The sequence below is a fragment of the Phyllostomus discolor genome, chromosome 1 (assembly GCF_004126475.2).
Source record: "Phyllostomus discolor isolate MPI-MPIP mPhyDis1 chromosome 1, mPhyDis1.pri.v3, whole genome shotgun sequence".
In the NCBI taxonomy this organism is placed as follows: Eukaryota; Metazoa; Chordata; class Mammalia; order Chiroptera; family Phyllostomidae; genus Phyllostomus; species Phyllostomus discolor.
This window is the reverse complement of record NC_040903.2, coordinates 15,206,946-15,231,032: the sequence shown is the minus strand read 5'-3', so window position 1 is coordinate 15,231,032 and position 24,087 is coordinate 15,206,946. Positions and strand designations below refer to the sequence as shown.

At 41.7% G+C, this 24,087-nt stretch overlaps 1 protein-coding gene across 4 annotated transcripts in view; it reads right to left on the bottom strand.

Annotated features, from left to right (window-relative positions):
• Positions 1–24,087, bottom strand: part of RBPJ (recombination signal binding protein for immunoglobulin kappa J region) — a 209,901-nt gene that overhangs the window by 86,809 nt on the left and 99,005 nt on the right. For 2 of the 4 annotated variants that reach the window (XM_036019533.1, XM_028505774.2), the window contains exon 1: positions 17,340–17,563. The exons of 1 other annotated variant lie outside the window; for it this stretch is intronic. Coding sequence is in view for 1 of the 3 variants with exons in the window: in XM_028505774.2 (XP_028361575.1) it covers positions 17,340–17,358 (19 nt within the window). In the remaining 2 variants the exon portion in view is untranslated. One more of the 4 variants, XM_028505773.2, reaches the window with a different exon arrangement.

The window sequence follows — 24,087 nt, the reverse complement described above, 5'->3', positions numbered from 1 at the left end:
CTTTAGGGAGAACGAAGTGAGAGTAACTGGAGATAGAACTCTTCACAGGAAGTTTATAGCAAAGAAAAGAGAAACAGGGCACACAGGGGTGTGGAGTCCAGAGAGAGAAGTAACAGCATGTTTGTATATTGTCAAGAATGCTTCAGTACCAAGGTAAAAACTGAAACCACAGAGAGGGAAAGCTAGCTGGCTAGTACCACATCTTACAGTAGCAAAGAGATGAGGTCTAGCGTGCAAGTAAGGAGCTTGCCCTTGAAGGGGAGTTCCTCCCCTTACAAAAACGTTCTCGCATGCACGGATTTGCAAACTTCAGCAGGCATCAGAATCACCTGGTGAAACACACTGTTGGAGTGCACCCCGCCTCCCCAGAGCTTCTGATACAGGAAGTTGGGTGGAGTGAAATGATTTGCATTTCTAACAAGTGCCCAGATTATTCCACTGCTGCTGGTCCAAGGACCTCACTTTAAGAACCACAGCTCTATTCTCAACAGAAGGGAAGACAAAAAAAATTGGGTGTGTGAGAACAGACGCTGTACACTTGGTTATACATTTGGAAAAATAGAGTCTACATTACATAATACACAGGAAGAAAAATTCCTATCAGGGGTAAGGGATAAATTATTTTTTAATTGTAAAAGAACATATTCAATAAAAATACATACAAGAGTGCTTTTATAATCTTAGGGTGAGAAAGATAAGTAAAATACACCAAAGGAAAAGCTACAAATTTGACTGCATAAAAACTTTAAACTCCTAAGACAATAAAACTGAATGATTAATAAAGAGAAAATAATATAAAATTGATAAAAGGTGTTATCTAGAAAATAAAAAGTTCCTACACATGAGAAAAAGGCATTTCATCAGAAAATGGATAGTTATAAATACACAGTTCACAAGAAAAATACAAATGCCCAATAAACAGATGAAAAAAAGGTGGTTCCACTTAAAAGAATCCAGATTTTAGTTATCTCCACACATGTACAGATGTGTTCCTGGAAGTAATGTAAAAAATGAGAACATCTACTTCCTCAAGCAGCCATTTAGAACAGTGGGGCCCTGGTCCTGTGGGTCAGTTGGCTGAAGAATCGTCCCTTACACCAAAATGTCGCAGGTGTCTGTCTGTCTCTCTCTTCTCCCCATTCCACCTTTCCCTCTGTATAAAATCAATAAACATGTCCTTGAGTAAGAATTAAAAAAAAAAAAATGGAGAGTCACACCTACTGCTGCCCACAACTACCCAGAAGTACTGTTCCCAAGTAGTTAAAGAGCAGTATGCTGTTTATAATTGGTATGATCCAGTTTATGTGAAGGACAGACTAAAGAACAAAGTATCTTTTAAAAATCACATATGGACTTCCAGCCAAGATGGAGGTGTAGGTAGACACACTATGCCTCTTCGCACAACCAAAAGAAGGACAACAACAATTTAAAAACAAAAAACAACCAGAACTGACAGAAAATTGAACTGTATGTAAGTCTGACAACCAAGGAGTTAAAGAAGAAAACATTCATCCAGATCGGTAGGAGGGGCAGAATTGGGAGGAATTGGGCAGCCATGGCGGAGAGGACTCATGTCAAGGTGGCAGCTAGCGGACCTGGGTGCACAAGGAGGCGGATTGTGGAACAGGGAGCCTGAGGCAGCAACTGGTGGAGTTGGTGGTCCCATATTCGTGCACAGATACACGGGGAAAAACTACTGGGGAGCGAGACGGACCGTGCAGCCCAGAGCTCCAGTTCAGGGAAATAAAGCCTCAAACCACTCATTGAAAACACCTGTAGGGGTTGAGGCAGCAGAAGGAGAAACTCCCATCCTCACAGGAGAGTTCACTGGAGAGACCCACAGGGTCCTTGAAGGAACACAAGCCCACCCACACGGAATCAGCAATTTGCTTGTGGGAAGTGGGGAAAGTGACTGAAATCTGGCAGAGGGCAGAACAAGTGGCACTGTTCCCTCTTAGACCCCTTCCCCACTTACAGTGTCACAACACAGCTAAGTGGGTTGCCCTACCCTGAGGAACACCTAAGGCTCCGTCCCATAGATGTAACAGGTGCACTGAGACAAAAAAAAAAAATGCCCAAATGAAAGATCGGATCAAAGCTCCAGAAAAAATACAACTAAGTGACGAAGAGATAGCCACTCTATCAGATGCACAGTTCAAAACACTGGTAATCAGGATGCTCACAGAAATGGTTGAATTTGGTCACAAATTAGATGAAAAAATAAAGGCTATGCTTTGTGAAATAAAGGAAAATGTACAGGGAACCAACAGTGACAGGAAGGAAACCAGGACTCAGATCAACAGTGTGGACCAGAAGGAAGAAAGAAACATTCAACCAGAAAAGAAGAAACAAGAATTCAAAAAAAAAAAGAAAAAATGAGGAGAGGCTTAGGAACCTCCAGGACATCTTTAAACGCTCCAACATCTGAATTATAGGGATAACAGAAAGAGAAGAGGAAGTACAACAAATTGAAAACTTATTTGAACAAATAATGAAGAACTTCCCCAATCTGGCAAAGGAAATAGACTTCTAGGAAGTCCAGGAAGCTCAGAGAGTCCCAAAGAAGTTGGACCCAAGGGTGAACACACCGAGGCACGTCATAATTACATTACCCAAGATTAAAAATAAGGAGAGAATCTTAAAAACAGCAAGAGAAAAGGAGATAATTACCTACAAAGGAGTTCCCATAAGACTGTCAGCTGATTTCTCAAAAGAGACCTTACAGGCAAGAAGGGGCTGGAAAGAAGTATTCCAAGTCATGAAAGGCAAGGACCTACATCCAAGATTGCTCTATCCAGCAAAGCTTTCATTTAGAATGAAGGGCAGATAAAGTGCTTCTCAGATAAGGTCAAGTTCAAGGAGTTCATCACCAAGACCTTATTATATGAAATGTTAAAGGGATTTATCTAAGAAAAAGAAGATAAAAAAATATGAATAGTAAAATGACAACAGACTCACAGTTATTAACAACCACACCTAAAACAAAAACAAAAGCAAGCTAAGCAAACAACTGGAACAGGAACAGAACCATAGAAATGGAGATCACCTGGAGGGTTATCAACAGGGAGGGGGAGAGAGGGAGGAAAGGCACAGAGAATAAGTAGCATAGATGGTAGGTAGAAAATAGGGGGAGGGTAAGAATAGGAAATGGAGAAGCCAAAGAACTTACATGTATGACTCATGGGCATGAACTAAAGGGGGGGGGATGTAGATGGGAGGGGGTGTGCAGAGTGGAAGGATATAAAGGGGGGAAATGGGACAACTGTAATAGCATAATCAAAATACATTTTTAAAAAATTTAAAAATTTTTCAAAAAAAATCACATGCATGGAAATGCATCCTATGGAAGTATGGAAGACCACCTCCAGTCAGAAGCAAAAACGAACCACTCCTTATGCTCTTCTGCTCTACATTTACTCTTTGAGCTTCTTAAACAGCATATCCATGTTACTTTGGGGCATAATAAACATTTTTAAAAAGAAAAGCTTCAAAGATTGTATGTTAAAATATTGTGTTCAATATGATTAAGATTTTCATTCCTTCATCTATTTTGTTATTTTTGTTATGAGAAGGAAAAAAAATGCAGGCAGCATTTGAACTATCCATAGCCAAGACTAAAGATGTTGATTCTATCCTTTAGAGTGAGCCAAAACAAGTTTAGATTTTTAAAGAATCTTTCATAAAAATAGTAACCATGACTTTTACTTTCTTAATGCATAAGAAACAAAGATGGCCATCGCAAAAGAATTAATTTTGAGTTTGGAAGGATACTGACCTCACTGTAAATAAACAGTGCTCGTCTCTGGGGACTGGGAATTAGTGTGCAGAGAAAACTACCTTACTCACTTTCTATTGATATTGTTTACAATTAACATGTATTTTACTAATGACTTTTTAAAAACTCAGATGGGAATTGAGGATGACTGTATCAGCAGCATAGTTTTTTAATCTATCCCACATGAAAGAAGGAGCAACTAGACAGCAAAATCAAAATCTATATATACTGTTTACAACAAAATTAGGTTACCAAGTAGCTCCCACAAACCACCAACAGACATCAATTAAGGAAGGAAGCAATGGAGAGGGGTGGGGGGGGGGGGGAAGAAGCTGACGAGGCTGTGACAATAGTCCAACCATGAGATGAAGCAGGCCTTGAGGATAAAGCAACGGCACTGAGCGAGGAGAGCCCAGAATATGAGACAAGAAATCTGGAAGCAGAAAGGGAAAGATTTGGTCATCAATAAAATAAGAAAAGAGTAGGAAGAAATGAAAAATGGTTATTTTTTTTCCTGTGGCAGCTAGATGGACAATAGCACTAATAATATATATCAAGCCTACTTTAAAAGATGACGTAACAGGCCTAGGTGATGGAAAAAACAAGTTTCATTGGAAAAATCAAGTTTTGTGGACCTACAAAACAACCAGTAAGAGCTTTAGAAATATGGATCTAAACAGCTGAGCTGACGATACAAGTATAAAGTCGAAAATATGTAAGAGAAAGACAAAGATCACAAACCACATAATTCAGAGTGGAAGAAGAGTAGGTAGCAAAGAAAAGACAGAATGTTCAGGTGACAAAGATAGTGTCTCGCTAATCAAGAATAAAGGCAAGGTCAACAAGAATAAAAACATCAAAGTCAACAAAAACAAAGGATGCAGAAAATTGAAACAGGCTGATGACTGAATTGAGGTTTGAAGATAAAAAAACAAAACCCCAAAACCCAGATTTTAACATGTGACACAATGGGAATACAAATAAGAGACAAGTGATAAGGAAAAGATATGGCAGTGGGTTGAATGAGAGCGAGCCTAAGAATGAAAATTGACATTAAGCAATTCCTACAGACCAGACCATAGAACTGGTTATCAGGCAAAAAAAGAAGATAATAGAAAAAAACTGAAAATACACTCGAAGAAGGATTAACTGATAGAACAACGCTGCAGGAATGCCTGACAAATTTAAAAAATTAGATAGTAAAATTTCTTTCAGATAAATGATTCTACTTCAGAGAGCCTATTAAATTCAACGATTAGTCAAGTCTAATTTTGAAAGCGTTTCTAGAACACAGATTTATGTTTAAAGTAATCCAATAGAGAAGAATATAATCTCCTTTTCCTGAAAGCCTTGTATTAGACTTCTATCTGGGACTGTCTTGCCGCCTAGTCGAAAGCTTGGAAGCTTGCTGTATCAATAGGTACAGGGCAGTGCAAATGGCAAAGGCAGAAACAAAGCCGTGTGAACTTGCATTAAATTCCAGACTTCTTATCTATAAAATGAAGCTATCATCCCCCTCATTGTATAATTGAGGATTCAGCAGATACTCAACCAAATGTCAGTTCCCCAATCCCCTTAATACATGTCTGCTAAATTATTTTTCATATTTCTAATATAAAAGAGAATGTTAGCATTTCCATTAGAAAAAAAATTGAAGAATATATTCCCAATTGTTAACAGTGGTGAATTTTCTGGTGGGAGACTACAGTGGCTCGCTTTACAAGATATATTTAAATAACTTGTGAGTTTCTGTAACATTTTTCCGATCAGGAAAATAACCAGGTGAAATTAATTAACCATTAAGAAAAACTTCCACAAAATAGTCACTTCCCTAAAATATAGAAATAAGCTAAAAATGAAATGAGAAAACAAATCAACTGCCCATCTAAGCAACTGCATGAGTTTAAATTCTAATATAATTTAAAAGATATTTAATTACCAACTTACAGCTTTCAACTAAAAAACTAGGTTAAGTGAATGACATGCCACTAAATCCTGTATGGAAAATGTACGCATCACACTGTATATATCACGGAGGAAGGCCAGGATGAAGAATGGCTGGTTTACCAATAACTATGAAATAAACTTTGAAAGCTATAGCTTAAAGAAAAATTAAAATAGTGAAGCGGCAACTCCCACTAATTCAGTAGTACTATCCATTTAATAAAATAATGACACTCGTTATAAGCTGTAAATTACCAGAACTATCGCTACTATCTTTGAATGCTGAAATGGATTTAATTCACTTCCTTGACATTTGGATAAGCAGAGGTGACAGATACGACAGATTTAATGAATCCCATAGTCAAGAGAGTAATACTGTCTTGAAATACTGACATATACACTAAAAAAAATGACAGCATGAAAATCATCAGGTTCATAAATGAGCCCGTCTTTCAGTATAAAATTTCAAGTTGTGGCCTCCTTCCCTATGTGACAGTCTTCTTTTTTCTCAGTCTCTTCTGTAGTTCCATTTCAGATGCTTTAGAAACTCAAGACAGCTGGAATTTAGTGCAGGTGGTAAAACTCTTGCCCAGGGAGGCACGAGAGAGATCGGAGGAAGCCAGGGATAATTGGACCCAGGCAGTTCTTGAACAGGGCTAACTAAAGCAGAGTGGGTGCGAAGGGATGCAGTGAGAACAAGTGTGTTCTCCAACAGGCCACCTTGGTCAGTCAGGAACACAAGATAAAGAACACAAGCAGCATCAAGAACAAGGGAAACAGCAGAGGAAAGAACAGGCAGGCTCAGAGCTGACTGGTTAATAAGCAGCACTGGCAGCAGCACTCCACCAGCCAGGCTTGGGGCTAAGAGGTTTGTAGTCTTCCTTTGAGTCCCCACACACAGGTGGGGGAAAGACTTTTTAAAAACAAAGCAAAGTAAATATATCATAAAAGGTAACTGAGTGGTGTAAGTAGGCAAGATTAAAAGACCAGCATAAGTCTCCCCCCAAAATTAAACCAGGAACTAGTACCAGCTCAGTTATTTCAAGTGTCTCGGCCATTAGCTAACTGTAAATTATTTAATCTGTCCATGCCTATGTTTAAATGAGTGGCTACTTTAGAACATATGATTAGAAAAGTCTTTTCCAGCTCTGAAGCTTACTGAATCCAATGGATTGAAAACATCTACATTTGTCACAAAGGATGTAGTTACATTTTATGCTACGTTACTCCACAATAGGCAGGGTACAATATACCGAATATAAATAAGAGAACATAGCGTCATAGCCCAGCAGTCCTACAGAGGACACTTCACCATCCTTCATTAAATTTGGTAAGACACAAATTCCCAGTCTCCTCCATTAAAGCAATCCACGGTCTTAAGAAAAACCATAGCTTAAAATTTATCCATCAAGCTTCACTTTAAATACATTTAGAGATGGAAAATTTAGTCACTTGTGAATTTCACTGAGCCTCCCTTCAGCTACTTTCCACAGGACATATTCTAATGCCGTTGTGCTTTTCCATGTTTTAACACTTTGAGTTCTTTTTGCTGTATGCTTCATGTTTAACTTCAAAAAGTATAGTCCAGAAACGGCAGAAAACTGAATAAAATCCAGGGGCGACTTTCTCTAGGAGTTCTATGCAGAAAAACCAATCTTTGCTGAATGTAAGATTTATCACTTAAACTAAATGCCACCTAGTGGCAAGTGGTGTACATTATTAAATCCATACAAGTCATATTCATACAGCAGGTAACATTCTGGCCTACAGCAGTTGCTCTGTAATCATGCAAGGTAAGTAAAATATTGATCCTGTCTTTTTGGAGCTCACTGAAAGATTAGACAGACAGATAATATAGATAGATCTATAAATTGCAGAAATATGTTAAATGTTATAGAAGTATGCTAAGTATTCAGCATTTATTTAAAAGTTAAAAGAAACAAAACACTGATAGGTGGTTGTCTTATATCATGCCTGTTCACTTCACTCAGACTTTCCCATCTCTAATTACTTCATCACTAAGGTTTCAATTGTTCAGCTGTTTTTCCTCAATCCAAATTATCCTTTACATTCTACTCCAGAAATGGGAAGGTGAAGGACCTGCAAACTTCCAGAACTGAGCTAGCCATTTTATTTCCCTATGTCGTTTAATCCTCACATCACTGCCATTTAGTATTTTCTACAACTGTTTAGACAAGGGCAAGACTTAGAGTAAGTGAGGCGCTCATAGCCACGTGTCTATTTTAGAGATGGTGTACTGATTCCAAAGCTCCCTACGCCACTATGCCTCACAATTAACTGCTTTGTTTTTCCATTCCTGGGACTACCAAAACCCGACCGTGATCATATTTCTCCTATGGCACAGGACAAACACAAGGCCCCTGGGCTGAATCCGGCCCTCCACCTTGCTTTATCCGCCGGCACCTTGTTTCTACATGGCGGCAGCGCCAAGCTCTCGCTTAACTGGGAAGGAGTAGTTACACTAAAACAGTCCTAAAATTACACTCGGCCCTTTGAAGGCAACTGCGAGGATGACATGGCCCTCGGTGAAAATGAGTTTGACACCCCTGTCCTATGGTGTCCATCAATTCCAATTTTATTTTACTATACTGTTTACATCCAGCCTCACCTCTTCAAAAACACTCAGTAAGTTCCCTGCTCCCACCCCAAATCAATGATTGATATTCAAATCTTTAGCTTAATACTCAAGGTTTTCTATAAGAGGCCCCAACCACTTTTCCAGTTTTATTTCCTACCTCTCCTTATCAACTCTCATGTTTTCTAAGAGCTTCCCTCCAATTAAGAGATAATCATTCATACCTATATTCTCACCAACATTACACATCTGGTACAGTACTTATAACCTCTCCCATTATAATTATCTGTGTACTTTCCACTAAATCATGAGATTCTCCAAGCCATTTCTTAGCCATCTTTATAACACCAGTACATACAAGTGCCTTATACCTAGTAAGTACTCAACAACTATTTCTTTAATATAATGTTACTAAAAACAATTATAAAGGAGACTGCTAAAGCACGGCTATACTGTAACCCTTCATGTCTGGGAAGCTCAATGTTTCTGCTTGCTTCATTTGCTATATGGATCAGGAGGGTAGTATAGAACTATATGAATTTTTGTGTGAAAAACGTTCTCAAACCAAAAGTTAAATGACTTGAAAACGTACGGTGGCAACTATGGAGACAATACAAAGTTCAGTGGTTGCCAGGAATTAGGGAGGAGGGGGAGATGGATAGGCAGAGTACAGGAGGTGTTTACGGCAAGAAACTACTCTGCATTGCAGACGTATCTGTAGCTACACTATACATCTGTCTAAACCCAAAGAATGTACACCAACAGTGAACTCTAATATAAACTATGGACTTGGGAGATAATAATGTGTCAATGTACGTTCATGAATTATAACAAATGCACCACTCTGCCGGGGAACGCTGAGACTATTTATGTGTGGGGGGAGGGAGTACATGGGAAATCTCTGTACCTTCTCCTCAATTGCTCTAAACCTAGAACTGCTCCACAATATAAAGTCACTTAAAAATTATGCTGGCAAAATAAAGCAACATCTTAGTGTGTCTGTGGTTTTCCAAAAAGCAAACAAATACTAGTTTCAAACATGCAAACCAGTTTTTTTTTTTAAAGATTTTATTTATTTATTTTTAGAGAGGGAAGGGAGGGAGGGAGGGAGAGGGAGAAGGAGAGAGAGAGAAACATCAATGTGCAGTTGCTGAGGGGTTATGGCCTGCAACCCAGGAATGTACCCTGGCTGGGAATCGAACCTGGGACACTGCAAACCAGTTTAAAACTAGTATGTTCTATCTGGAGCAAGACAAGTTCCAAATTATGTCAATTATAATATTTTAAAAATCAGGATTCTAAAAACAAGATGGAGGCAGAGGCAGAAATGTTTTGCTTCTTCGCACAACTAAAAGGGTAACAACCAATCTAAAAACAAAGAACAACCAGAACTGCCAGAAAAATCATTGTGTGGAAGTTCAACAACCAATGACTTAAAGAAACATTCATCTAGACTGATGTGCCTAGACAAAGAAAAATGGCTCAAATGAAAGAACAGATCAAAACTCCAGAAAATGAACTAAGCAACAAAGAGAGAGACAACCTATCTAGCGCAGAGTTTAAAACACTGGTTATCAGGGTGCTCACAGAATTGGTTGAGCTTGGTTGCAAAATGAGGAAAGAAATGAAGGCTACACAAAGTGAAATAAAGGAAAACACACAGGGAAACAACACTGAAGGGAAGGAAACCGGGACTTGTATCAACAATTTGGAACAAAAGGAAGAAATAAGTATCCAACCAGAACAGAATGAAGAAACAAGAGTACAAAAAAATGAAGAGAGACTTAGGAACCTCTGAGGCAACTTTAAGCGATCCAACATCTGAATCATAGGGGTGCCAGAAGGAGAAGAGGAAGAGAAAGATATTGAAAACTTACTTGAACAAATAATGAAGGAAAACTTACCCAATCTGGAAAAGGAAACTGACTTCCAAGAAGTCCAGAAAGCCCAGTGAGTCCCAAAGTAGTTGGGCCCAAGGAGGAACATACCAATGTACATCATAATTACATTACCCAAGATTAAAGATGAGAGAAATTTAAAAGCAGCAAGAGAAAAGGAGACTTCTTTCCAGCTTCAAAAAGAAGCTGGAAAGAAGTATTCCAAGTCATGAAAGGCAAAGACCTACATCCAAGATTACTCTCTATCCAGCAAAGTTATCATTTAGAATGGAAGGGCAGATAAAGTGCTTCCCAGATAAGGTCAAATTCAAGGAGTTCATAATCACCAAGACCTTATTATATGAAATGATGAAGGGACTTATCTAAGAAATAGAGGATCAAAAACTATGAACAGTAAAATGACAACAAACTTATAACCAACAACAACTGAACCTAGAAAACAAAAACTAAGCAAACAACTAGAACAGAATCACAACAAAGGAGATCACATGAATGATTATCAATGGGGAGGGGGAGAACGGGGGGGGGGAAAAGGTACAGGGAATAAGAAGCCTAATAGGTAGGCACAAAATAGACAGGGGGAGGTTAAGAATAGTATAGGAAATGCAGAAGCTGAAGAACTTATATGTGCAACCCATGGACATGAACCAAGGGTGGGGGGAGGATGCTGGATGGGGGGGGGCAGTGCAAGGAGGAGGGGAATAAAGGGGAGACAAAAATTGGGACTATAATAGCATAATGAATAAAATATACTTAAAAGTCCATAACATTGGTTCTATACTTTATAAGGCAACCAACATTGTAGTTATTTAACACAATCCTTACCACACTAATAAAAAAAAAATAGGGTTTTATAAAGTGATAGCCATTTTCCTGGTTGTATAAAATTTTCATGAGATTTCCTATTTACAGTTTCATAACCTAACTGATGCACAATGCACAAAAAAAAATTAGCTCTAAAACCAAATGAAAACTAGTGAGCATTTAAAAGGAAGCATGGGAGAGGAATTAAATGGGTCAATTTGATTTTCTAGTATATAGGGTCCGGCACTAATAACGCCCCTTTTTATGAGCTGGTTATCTATACCAAACCTTTTATTACAAAATGATAAGCATGTAATTCTGTAATAACAATATCACACTCAAGCACACAATATGACATTTTAAGTGAAATGTTCAAATTGCTGACCATCTCCTGCGAGACATTCACATATCCCACCAACCACACTTAATGGTGATACTTCTGCAGGACCCTGTATTTCATATCAGATCCAACAGGTGCAGCATTTTCACTGCAAGACTTTGCCACCTAAGATACCTACGGAACAGTGGTTTCTATCTCCTCTTTTTGTGTAAGCTTAAAACTGTGAATATTCCCAAGACTGCCATGAACTTTACCAATCTGACTGAAAAGCTGTTATGCTTACCGCTGTGCATTGTCTCAATATAACAAACCTACACAAATATTTATATAGATAACTACTGTAGTACCAATTATACAAGCCAAACCATAGTACCGTCGACGCTTGCTCCTCCCCAGTAGCATGTTCAGGAAATACATTGCCCTTTTCACCTCATTAGGACGTCATTTAGTTCCCTGGAGCAGAAGCAGGCCTAATGAGGCCTACGTGACACCACGAGGGTGTGCCAGGCCTATGGGACATCCAGAACTGTGGGCAGGGTGTCTGAGAGATGGGCATTCAACATTCCTACAGTATTACGGCTGTTCAGGCAGAGAAGTAAACAGTAAGGGGGCAGACCCTAAAAAGTTGGGGGTGACTCAATGACAACATCTGTGGTCAAGCAGTAATTTACCAAGTATGTCTGCTCAAAACGCCAAGGCACATATTTGAAGGGTTGCGGTCCTCTGCACTAAATACACTGCTGCCTTCCTAAAACATGGCCCACAAACCACAGGTTACATATAAAAAGCCCATCTTAAACCCTGCCTGTGAAAGGTTACTAGGAGAAACCAATTGTTATAACTAAAACATAGAGAGAATTTTACTATTTACAAATAACTTATACATGGTTTTACTTGACAATTATAATTTCACATATTAATCAACAGCTTACCTTACTTGATAGTCACAAGTGCCTGGCAGATAAACACAACAAAATTATCACTCTATACGTTATAGAGGTAGAACTTGAAGCTTGGGGAAATTATCTGTAACCTGCCCACAACACCTGAGTCTCTCTTAAGATTATCAACTTATTATTTGGTTCAATGGCATGAATCCCCCCCAAAAGCTATCTATAATATCTTAAACTTACGCATCTAAGAAGTACTTGAAACACTGCAAAATAATAGACTTCTGAGAAAGACTTGACAGTCAACCATTTAAAAAAAATGTGAAATTTAAGCTTGTCTGTTTCATACAAGCAATATAGTATTTTCTAATAATCCAAAAGGAACTTTTGCCTGAGAGTGTTACTGTAATGTTCTCGGGGGCTACAAGACTATATATAGCTGGAAACATCCATTCCTTTGGGTACATTAGCAATTAAACTCCCTATAGAATCAGTATAGTCCCCGTACATATCAAATTCTGCCTATATGAATAATACTGCAAGGTTACAAAGTATTCTGAGTGCCCCATTTAAAAACCCTTTACTGAATCTTTACCATATACTAAATACTCTTTTGAGCCTAAGAATACACAAATAATTAGAAGAAAATGTTAACTGCCACTAAGTAACTAACAGCCTTTGCCCGTGAAAATTACAATTTAGTATGACACTTCTAACAGAATTATACTGGGCCCTTTAAAAACACACAGATGGGACATTAAACCTAGCCTGGTGGATTGGGTTAGAACCACCTCAGACCCAAGTCTTGCATAATAACCAACTAACATCAGCACTTTTCGCACACAGGGAGTTTAACTGTGTGCAGTTAATTCCATGCAGGGAACTCCAACTTCTTAAATATGGCTGCAGCACCAAATATGAAGGGAGAGAAAGGCAAACAGTACATCTGGAGAAAGGTAAATGAAATAGAGAACCCTATATGCCATGCTAACATTTTTTTTTTTGAGCACTTGCTATGTACTCAAAAATTTAATCCTCACAACAACCCTCAGAGCTAAGAATTATTTTGCAATTGATGTAAGAGGCAAGGAGAGGTTAGATCACCAGCCAATGTTACAGAGGTTTTAAGTGTCAGACAGAACTGGAACCCAGTTCAGATTAAATTGTAAATGTGAGCTCATAAACTATCCACTCTGCTGCCTCTCTTAATGAAGGCTGCTAGGGGGAGCCATTGAGAGGATTTGTAATGCAGGAGTGAAGTGATCAGATTTGCTCTTTAGAAAGACTGTAGAAGGTGGATAAAGGGGGTGAGTCTAGAAGCAGAAACTGCCCGTGTCTACAGTAATCCAGGTGAGAAATTATGAGTATGAACTGTGGCAGTGAGGATGAAGGAGACAGATTCAAGCAATTTTTCAGAAGAAAAAAAAAATGATCTGTTCTCAGTGATTAAATGTAAAGGGTTAGTGTGTGAGAGGAACCCAGAAACCTGACTTGGAGAACTACATAGGACGTGATATCATCTACCAGGAATAGAAATGCAACAGGTTTTGTCGTGTGTGTGTGTGTGTGTGTGTGTGTGCGCAAAATACTCTCCTAAGCCAAGGCGCAAGCCTGGTTGCTAAAAAATACTGAGAACAAGGCGAAGCATCCAAAATATAAGGAGTATTTAAAGTTAATCATTTTATTAACAGACTTAGCCTAGAGTCTAATGAAAGCATTTTGTGCTACTATTTTTTAAAATATTGCCACATGCAGAAAACAAGTCACTAGAAGAAAAGCATCCCATAATTTTACAATGTTATTACATTTGAGTTTGACAGACCTTCAGTCTCTTACACAACACACACACACATACACACACACACACACCATACCCTGTAATTTATTTTACTCCCCCCCAAGCTTATAGGGGGGGAAACTATCTGTTTTATTACCCAAACTATAATACATATTTGGGGTTTTTTTCATCCCACTATCACCACTGTGACTTGCCAAGAACTTAGTTCATAACCTCCTATTTGACTTCCTATAAAATATGACCTACTTCACATCAGCTTAATTCAGTAACAATTCCTAGACTTTAACCACACTTTTCACCAAAGGATGCTCTCTGCAAATCCTAAAGCACAGCAATCCTGTGCAGATGTGGCAAGTTGTTTCAATTCCCATTTTACTACACAGTTGGGAAATTGGCCCAGGGGAAGTAGAGTAACTTGGAAATAATCACAAAGCCTGGCGCCAAAAATAACAACTTTTAGTCAATCCATGAGAAAATACTGCCCCTAGTTGAAATAAAATGAAATTCAGTACTAGGAGAAAGCAAAATGCAAAATAATGTATTAAGCCAGGTCCCAGGGTTTTAAACTTTATTTTTAAAAAATGACCAAATACTAGCATTAAGACAATTTGCAAGAACTTTCAAACACACCATATTTTCCCCTAATACCTTATCTATCTAGAGTGCCAAAAATGACTTAATGAATTACAGCTGGCAAGAGTGGCTTTTCTCCCAAACCATTTTTTTTCTTAGCCACTTAAAAGACACTGATAGAAATCTGTTAGTATAGGACAAGAGGTAACTTTTTAAAATTTAACACATGGAGCATATATTAGAATACATTTGAAAATACCGCAAGTGAACCTTATATTTTTTCCTGAAAATATACTCTCTATAGACACATCTGCAATGTGCATAACCAATAAATTCAAAGATTTAATCATCAATAATCAGAAAGTCTCCCAACCACAGCTCATGCCATGTTTCTAAATATGTGATTGTTTGATATAATCTAGTAAAAGCACCGTATTATTCGGTCATGACATACAGGTCTTACACACATTCTGGAGACAAAAAACACAACTTATTTTGTAAAAGTTGCTTTTATGATATTGGTGTGATCATTCTTATATGCACAAGTCCTTCTATTACTACAATACTTAACATTTGCTTATAGTGCGAAACAGTGTGCTCAAGATTTTACCTTCAAAAGAGTGATTATACACTAAAAACACATAAGGGAGACAAATGAATATCGGTAAAAATCCACTCATAGAACCCAGACTGCAAATTTTCACAAAAGCCTCATGTATCACTTATAAAACATGATTAAAATTCACACAACTAATTCTAATCACTGCCTTCAAATAAAATGCTTTCCACTACACCAACATTCCTCACACTAAATCCTGTATCTCCTCTACTAGTAGCACTTTATGTGGAACTTTAGTTTATAAATGAAATGACACTCCAGATGATTTTATGGGTGACATGTCTTCTAAAAGTAGTGACCAACTAGTTGGGCGGAAATCCTGGTAAATCTAATTATTACCTCTTATTCCCAACATCAGAATATTCAGGTCCTTTAAATACACCACACCACCCTCCACCCACACCCCCCACACAACTCCAAGCTTTTAATACTACCATAACAATAAGCACTCTGAACATTTAAACCTCCTTTAACATTATAAGTGCCACTACCTTAAAACTATTACTTAAATGTCTTTCAATGTATTTCATTAACGAATTTTACAAAGGTTCTAGAAGCAGTATTCACCAATCAGAAACTGCAGTCTTCAAGTGTTTTCCTCATTTGAACTCCAAAGATGGAGCGGAGGAGTTGTCATTAATCTACAGAGCAAAAACACTTAATTGTAAACGATCTAATGATTAAGAAAAACTAAAACAATTTATAAAGAAGGATGCCTCTTTTTTCCTTACGAAACAGGAGTTACTCGTAAAATAACTGCACTCCATACCTCTAGTCTAGAAAATGCTGACATTCTCCACCCCAATATTCACAAGTTTTTAACACCAAAGTGGACTTAACTGCTATTCACATACCAAATGAATAACCAACGTGGATATGTGAAATGATTCTCACACACCAACAGAAAAATAAGTGCCTTGCGTCTCTTCTAACCGTCCTACAATACCCTCAGGTAAGCCAAAAGCAAAGCTAGGACAGTTGCCCTTGGCCTAGGACGTCAGAAACCAAGGACCCGGGGTGGGGGGCCAGAACCAAAGACCCGATCTTTTTCCAGGGTTACTGTTTCCAAGCAAAACAGCCACAGGCCCAAAGAGAGACGGCGAAGAAAACTGGAGACACTGTAATCCTGAGAGAAACCTTGTGTGTGTGTTGGGGGGGCGGGGGGGGGGGGGGTTGCACGTAATCCCGAGAGAAAGGAGTGCGGAGCGGAGCGCAGAGGAAAGTAAGTATCCTAACGCATCTTTCAGACCCACAAAAGCAACTAACCCTGGAGTCTACCGCACGTACAAGCACCAGATGGAGTCCCCTGGGCTGAGACAGTTCAGTTGACAAACACAGTGGGTAGTGGATAAATCAACTGATGATGGGAGGGGAATGGGGGGGGGGGTGCCCAGCGAAAAAGCCACTGAGTGGGGCAGACAAAGCCTCTGGGGGTGATCAAGGACCAAACAGAAAGGTGAGAGGGTAACACATGAGAAAAATAATGGAAGAAAAATTAAAAGAAAGCCAAATCTGGTGTCTGAGCTGTGGCAGGTCACCGGGGTACCAAACAGTGAGAGAAACAACAAAGGGGCACGGGAGAAAGAACAGCTGAGCGGAGGTGATAGAGAAGGGATGCGGGGCGCCACGGGTCGGACAAAGCGCCCAAGGCGGTGAAACAAAGGGCCGGGGGTAGAGAGTAGCCGGGGGGCAACAGGGAAGACAAAGCGCCCGGGGGCGGGGGCACCGGCCGGGCGAGAAGGCGACGACCACCGGAGGAACAAAGCTACGCGGGGCTGGGAGGCAGGGCCCAGGGGCGGGGGGCGGGAGGCGCGCGGTGGGCACCGTACCCGCGGGCCCCGTGCGCCCTGCCACACTCACGCCTGCACCGCCCGCCCAGCCGCCGCCGCCGCCGCCGCCCGCCCTCACGCGCCGGAGCCCCAGCCACCGCGGCGCAGCGCGAGCAGCGCACCGCCACACGCCGCCGCGCTCGGCGCACGCGTCACCGCCCCCGCGGCCCCCAGACGCCGAGCGCGCCGCGGTCTCGGAACGTGCCGACAGCCACGGGCTGCGAGACGCCCGCAACTTCCCTGTTCTCAGCGCTCCGATTCCCCCAGACTTACCTGTCACAACAGGCGCCATCTTCCACAAACTCTCGCCAAAACTCCAACCCTCCGCGAGATTCCCCGACGCCTTCCCTAGTCCCTCTCCCCCGCCCCTTCCCTTTTTCCTCACTCCTGATTCTAAACCAGCCCCCCGTGCTCCTTTCCCCTCGCAGCCGATGCGAACAGCCGACGCCTCGCGCCCGCCCGCGAAGTAGGGGATCCGGTCCACTGCCTTCCCTTGAAACCTACCCAAGCGATGGAGCATGCCGCACGCGGCTCCTCCGCGGGCGAGCCCTCCGTGTGTCCATGGGGAGTGCTCCGGTTATCCGGGTTTTGAGTCGCGCCCTAAGGGACGTACGTGGAGACCTGAGGAAAACCGGAGGGGATTACAATGGGGACGGGGAATGGAGGGGTGTCAGGAGGCGGGGCCGAGGGGAAGGTCCTGGGAAAATCTGCCCGCGTCTCACAGGCCTAGAAGAAACACCTCCTCAATGGGTGTTTTCCAAGTGGCTTCCCGCTCACTCTGGTTCCCAGCCCTTTTCATTCATTCAAATATTCATTGGACGCCTCCTTATATGCAAATATCAGCTTTGGGTGCTGGAGCTACAGATGCCTGGAGTTCGGGCGAGCGACAAACCAGGAACTATCTTTATTCTTGCACCCCCCCGCCTGTGCTAGAGGGGAGAAGGACAAGTGTCCAACATGGTTCGACCCTCCAGAACTCTATAAATGGAAAACTTTTGCAGTTGAGCTCTGTCGCCTTAGCTTTCTGCTCCTTGGGTGTGAAGCGAGGTCAGGCAAGGCCTCTGGCAAAGGCATCCCTAACGTCCACCTCGCAGACACCCTCCAGAGCGCCGCGTATTTTACTCGGTGGTGAACAATGCGTTGGATTTGAGAGAGCAACCACTCCCAGTCCTGCGCTCCAACCAAAGGTCCCGCTTGGGCAGAGAGTTGCCGGCTGCGAGAGCCTCCCTAGGACCTCTCGCAGCCCCCAGCCGTGTGACCCCTGTGTATTATGGGAGAGACTCTGCCTAGGCTCTCCCGTGGCCCCGGCACAGTGGACGACGCCGAAAGTACTTAAGGCAACCTAAGCTTGAAAACCCGCCCCAACCCCGGAGCAAACTTGGACCCTACTAGGCATTTAACAACAAGGAGCAGGGCGTGAGCTCCGCCCCCACCTGCACACACCCTTTTCTCCTACCCCCTACCTGCAACATCCCTTTTTCTACTATCCCGTCCCCCGGTCCCCGCCCTCCCCCGTACCCCCCGCCCCGCAGCCCGTGCCCTTTTCAATTCCCTAGAGATTCCCAGAATCAGCACAGCCTCCGCAGGGAGCCCCCAAAACCCGGAGAACTGGAATCCGATGCCCGAAACCTGCTGAACGCGCAGCAGGATTGGCGCGGCACTGCGCATGTGCCCAATGCGGGCAGCCTAGTCTCACGCTAACCCTTCCTACCGCCTTCCACTACTCGACTCAGACACAACACGGGCCGTGGGAAATTTATAAACCTCGCGAGAACGCGCCCACTGTTGTCTATGGTTTCTCCCAAATCTCGCGGAGCGCAAGCGGGACAGGTGTTTGTCTAGTACAGCTACGGGCACTATTTGTGCCGCGCGTGTCCGGACGGCGGGCGGTCAGCGCCAGCGGGGTGGGAGACGAGCAGCTCGCCGCGGAGGCGGAGCGGGTGGGCGCGTGGCGGGGAGCGCAGGGCGGGGAAGCCCGGAGGGGGCTCGACGTCTTCAACACTCTTGCCGCCTGACACTTTGTGGAAGTGGGTCGTTGCCGGGTCGGGGTGGGGACGGCTCTAAACGAAGGGGGAGAAGTTTGGAGATGAAAAACACCTCCTGGTGCTGATGGTAAGAGGTCAAATGCTGGGGCAGAGGAGCCCAGGCTAATTACCTTGGGGAGGTTTCCTGTCGCCCTTCACAAGCTTGGTACTTTCCTAAAATGTGTTAGACTACTCGCCGCCCCCTCCCCGCCCCTCCGCCTCCGGAAGCTGGCGGCCCCAGAGTCGGGTTTGAGTCATGCCCGGAGTCGCCTAGTCTGGCCACTTTCTTGCTTTGAAACAAGTTAGGATTCTCTTAGCTACTCTCTTCTAGCAATTGGTTATTTTCTTTCTACTCTACCCGCTGGCCTCATGATTGGGTCGCCGGGTGGAGGACAGGTAAGCAAGCTGCTCACTGCACTCTTGCTTTGTTGCCTTGTATAGATTCTGCCTTCCATTCATGGGCAGTTTTTTTAAATCTCACCCCTCACCTCAACTAATCTCTTCCTAGCCTTTTAAAATGATCCTTATATAGCCATTTGCCCTTTTCTATTTTTTTCTCTTACTAAATGACTTAAAATACTGGATTTGCTTTCCTTCACTTTTGTGTTTGACGAAATATTCATTCCATTGTAAGTATTGTTTCATCAGCAGCTTTGCTGACAATTATTTTAAAAATGCGTCCCTTCTGTTTGGATTATTTACTTGTCCAATGAATTCCTGGTTACATTCTCTAATCAGACACATTTCAGGTTGCCCTAGCGTACCAGCCTAGCCTATCATTGCCGGGGAACTGGTGTCCTAGTGACATCATAGACCCATACAAGTAGAATTTAGTTCACTTTTGAATTTTGGCGGACAGTGAGTCCCATTCTGCTGGTTGTGTAGTGGACAAGAAATCTACTTTTTGAGTTGTTTTTCAAGGTTGTTAGTTGTGTGTGCATTTATTCCTTCAATTAAGTATTTCACACAGCAAAAAAAAAAAGATATAAGGACATTTAATGCAATATATCAGTGCAGGTCTGATTTGGAACAAGATAGCTCAGGAGGAGAACAATGCCCAAGGGCACACATTCCTTGGAGACTCCATCCCAAAAAGGCATTTCAACCCAGGTTTAGTACAGGACATTAATCTACTTTTGGAACGATGGCCATCTGAGAACCCCAGCCATGAGAAACCATAGGAACCACGAATTAAATCACAACTCATCTTTACCCTAAAACATGTTCCTCTTGCATTCCCGTAAATGGCAACTCCATCTTTCCACTTACTTAAGGCAAGACTTTGGAGTCGTTCTTGCCATCTTTTCCTCTCACATCCAACATCCAATGTAACAAATCCACACTGGCTCTACTTTCAAAATATACCCACAATCCAAACAGTCCCACACCTCCGTCCCTACCAGCCCAGTTTAATCCATCTCATTTCTCACACAGTTTATAGGAATTCTCCTAACTGGTTCTCCTTTCATTCCTGCCTTCCTCCAGTCTGTTCTCAATAGAGCATTCAGAGTAGCCCTCTAAAACTTCTCGCTGGTTTTTCCATTTCACTTTGAGGACCTACACAATCTGGCCTGCCACTCCGACAAACCAGCCACCTGCATGCCACCCACCCACTCTGCCTCCCTGACCTCATCATTCACCTCTTCTTCCTCTTCCCCTTGTTCACTGAGTTCTACCTAACCAGCAGCCTTCCTTGCTGTTCCTAAAACGTAATCACTCCTGCTTTTGCTCTTTCCCTCAGATGCCTTATGGCTCATTCCTCCACCGTTTTCAGGTCTCTGCTTAAATGTCACCTCAGTGAGGCCCTCTGTGACCCCCTTCACAAAAGTGACTTCTCATACTCCCTCCTTCATCTGTCCTACAGCACTTACCATAAGCTAATATACTATGTATCATGCTTGTGTGTTGCGTTTACTCTCTGCCTCTTCCCATTATAATGCAATCTTAAGTGCAGGGACTTTTCTCTGATTTTTTCATTATTCAAGCCTCAGCCACAAGAACAATGCCTGGTGGTGCGATGGACACTCAGTAAGCATCCGTAGAATGAATGGATGTCTTGCATTTTAGAGTGGAACGAAAATGATTCTGGGGGCTCAGTAAGCCTTCTAGGATGCAAACCAGTGTTGGAGTTAGACCAGCAGTGATCCCCCCAGTGCCAGCCTGCCTGCAGAGGAAAAAGGAGACCATAGGGCAACTCCCTGTGTTGACTTTTTGCCAGAAAGTTCTTATTCCTGGATTAGACCAGTAGATGAGCCTAGACTTACTCAAAGGTTTTCTGAGACTCTCCATTTTAGAACCTCAGCAGAGAAAGCATTATCAGAAGGATATTTTTTTAAAAAAACAGGTCTTCTCATGTGTTGCTAGTGGGAGTGAAAATGGCTGTAATCTTTATGACAACCATTTTGATTAAATTTACCACTACCTGTTAATCCTACAGTTCCATTTCTAGAAACCTGTTTTATAACTGTACTCACAGATGTGAAATTACTGATATTGCAGCATGATTGATGGGAGAAAATATGTTACCTAATTGTCAATCAAGAGATATCTTATTTTTTTAACATGATATATTTATAGATTTTAATAGGTATGCATTTGTTAATAAGCCAAGGCTGCTTTTTATGTATATATGTAGAAGGATTACAACCTTTAAAAAACAATGTACAAAATACTGATAGATAAATATACACTTATTTGCCTACATGTATCTAAAATGGCTCTGGAAGGACACATAAAAACTGTAACATGACCACTTAGCTCTAAGGGACTCAAAGGCTGGAGGACGCAGGTGAGGAGGTGGCTTGTCTCACAGCCAGCTATCTCAGATCCTTGAATTTTGTACCAAGTGCATGTACCGCCTATTCAAAATATAAAAATAAAAAGGGGAGAAAAGAAGGAAAAGGAATAAATGTGCAAGAAGGAATAATTGACCAAATAAAATTATTTCCTTTCTTCCACTTGCTATAAAACTATTTTCTAATAGGAGTTATGAACATGGTATACCATCTCAGTAGAATTAAGAAGTAGAACCGTCAGCTCTTTGCCCCAGGCATTTGGTAACACTGAATTCACTGTCTTTTCAAACAGCAAGTTCAGTCATGATTTGTGGTGGTTTACATCAGGCATAATCTTTGGTGGTTTACGAGTATGGATAATGCAGGGACCTCAGGGGACTTCCTGGCTAACAGAGTACACAGACTAGTCGCAGTACAACTCCAGGATAGAGAACTGAGTTTAATGGCGCTGGGGCACACTGGAAGAAGCACATAACTGTTGCCTGGTGGGCCCAGGGAAACTTTGCAGAGGTGATTTTTGAACTCTTAGTGGAGTGGGAATTCCAAAGGCAATAGGAGGAGGAAGTGTGAGAAGCACAGGAAACAGCTTGTTCAGGCTCCGAGGTGTGAAAGAGCATCTTGTGTTCAGGGGAACTCCAGGTGTGAGGTTGGTGCAATAGAAGCTGGGACAGGGGAAGGTGGGTAGGCATCCTAAGCATGGTTCTCAAGACCTTGAGGTGGTGGGGCAGGCATGAGAATCACCTGGGTCCCACTCTCTAAAACTAAATGAGCAAATCTGGGCTGAAACCAGGAACAGGCATTTATTTCTAACAGGCTGGTCATGGATTCTTTGTTGTAGGAGTTAGGTGCAATATTTCTTCAGGAATTTCATTAAAGGGAGTAATGGTATATAGTTTATTTGTTAAACAACAAATGAAATATGTACATATTAAAAGGAATGAATTTGTGAGCCACTGAGTGTATATCCAATGGGCATATGAAGCAGTTAATGGCGGTGAGATAAACATTCTGGAAGGGGTCACGTTTGGCTGTGGTTGTCTAAACACAGTGACACATTTCAACATTGCTGTCATTCTAAGGTTAAGTTATGCCATCTCGTATCAATGAGACACATTAAAGCACTGGAAATTTTACTAAGCAGCCTCATGATGGAGAACACGATGGGCTCCTGTGCCACACCGCATGCTGCTGGCTATAACACTTAGATAACTTATTTAACCTGTCAGTGAGTGCCTCAGTTTTCTCACCTGTGAAATGGAGAGAAAAGCACCTAAGTCATAGGACTGTCGTGAGGATTCAAATGCTTATTATGTCCAAAGCAGTGGTCCCCAACCTCCAGAGCTTGGACTGGTTGCAGTCCAGTCCTTTAGGAACCGGGCCACACAGAGGAAGGGAGCTTAAATGTAATGCATTGGAATCATCCCAAAACCATCCTCCCCACCCTGTCCGTGGGAAATTGTCTTCCACGAAACCAGTCCCTGGTGCCAAAAAGGTTGGGGACGCTGGTATAAAGCACATAGAATGATACCTGTAAATTAATTGTTATAGTAATATTAGTTTTTACCACTATATTATTTAATAAATCCATACGTTGCATTCATCTCATGAAAATTGTTGCAAACCTGTCAAAATACCTTTAAAACTTCAAAAATCAATGTTAAACTGGCCAATATAGTGATAATTTTATCCAGATTGGTGTTCGTTCATTTCTTTGTCATATCCTACAAAAAAGGTCAATATCATTATTATTGTTATTTAATTTCTAAGAGGTTCACATGCTCAAAAAGGTTGAGAAACATGTTGAAGATGGCCAGTGACGGCCTCTGAGGGTGGGAAGATGTGACCAGATGTTGAGGTGGCTGCAAGCCTAAGAAAGCCACCTTGTCACTAACGTTAGAAACCAGGAGCTGTTCACGCCACAGACGTTCATTAACTAATGGTTTTCCTTCCTCTTTATGTCTCCTTTTTAAAAATAAGAGTATCCCTATTGTTTTTTTACTGTGTTAATCAAGGTTAATAAAATGTACAGAAGATTGAAAGAGTGGCAAGAAGGATTTCATCAAACTATGCAATTCTGTAAGGAAAATAAGCTCTAATGCTAGGATTGCAAGAAATGAAGAGAATACTGAAAATGGGTCATGGAGTGGGCTTCAGGAGAACTTGAAACATAAAAACAAATGTTCGTGTTTTTTTCCCAGTGGT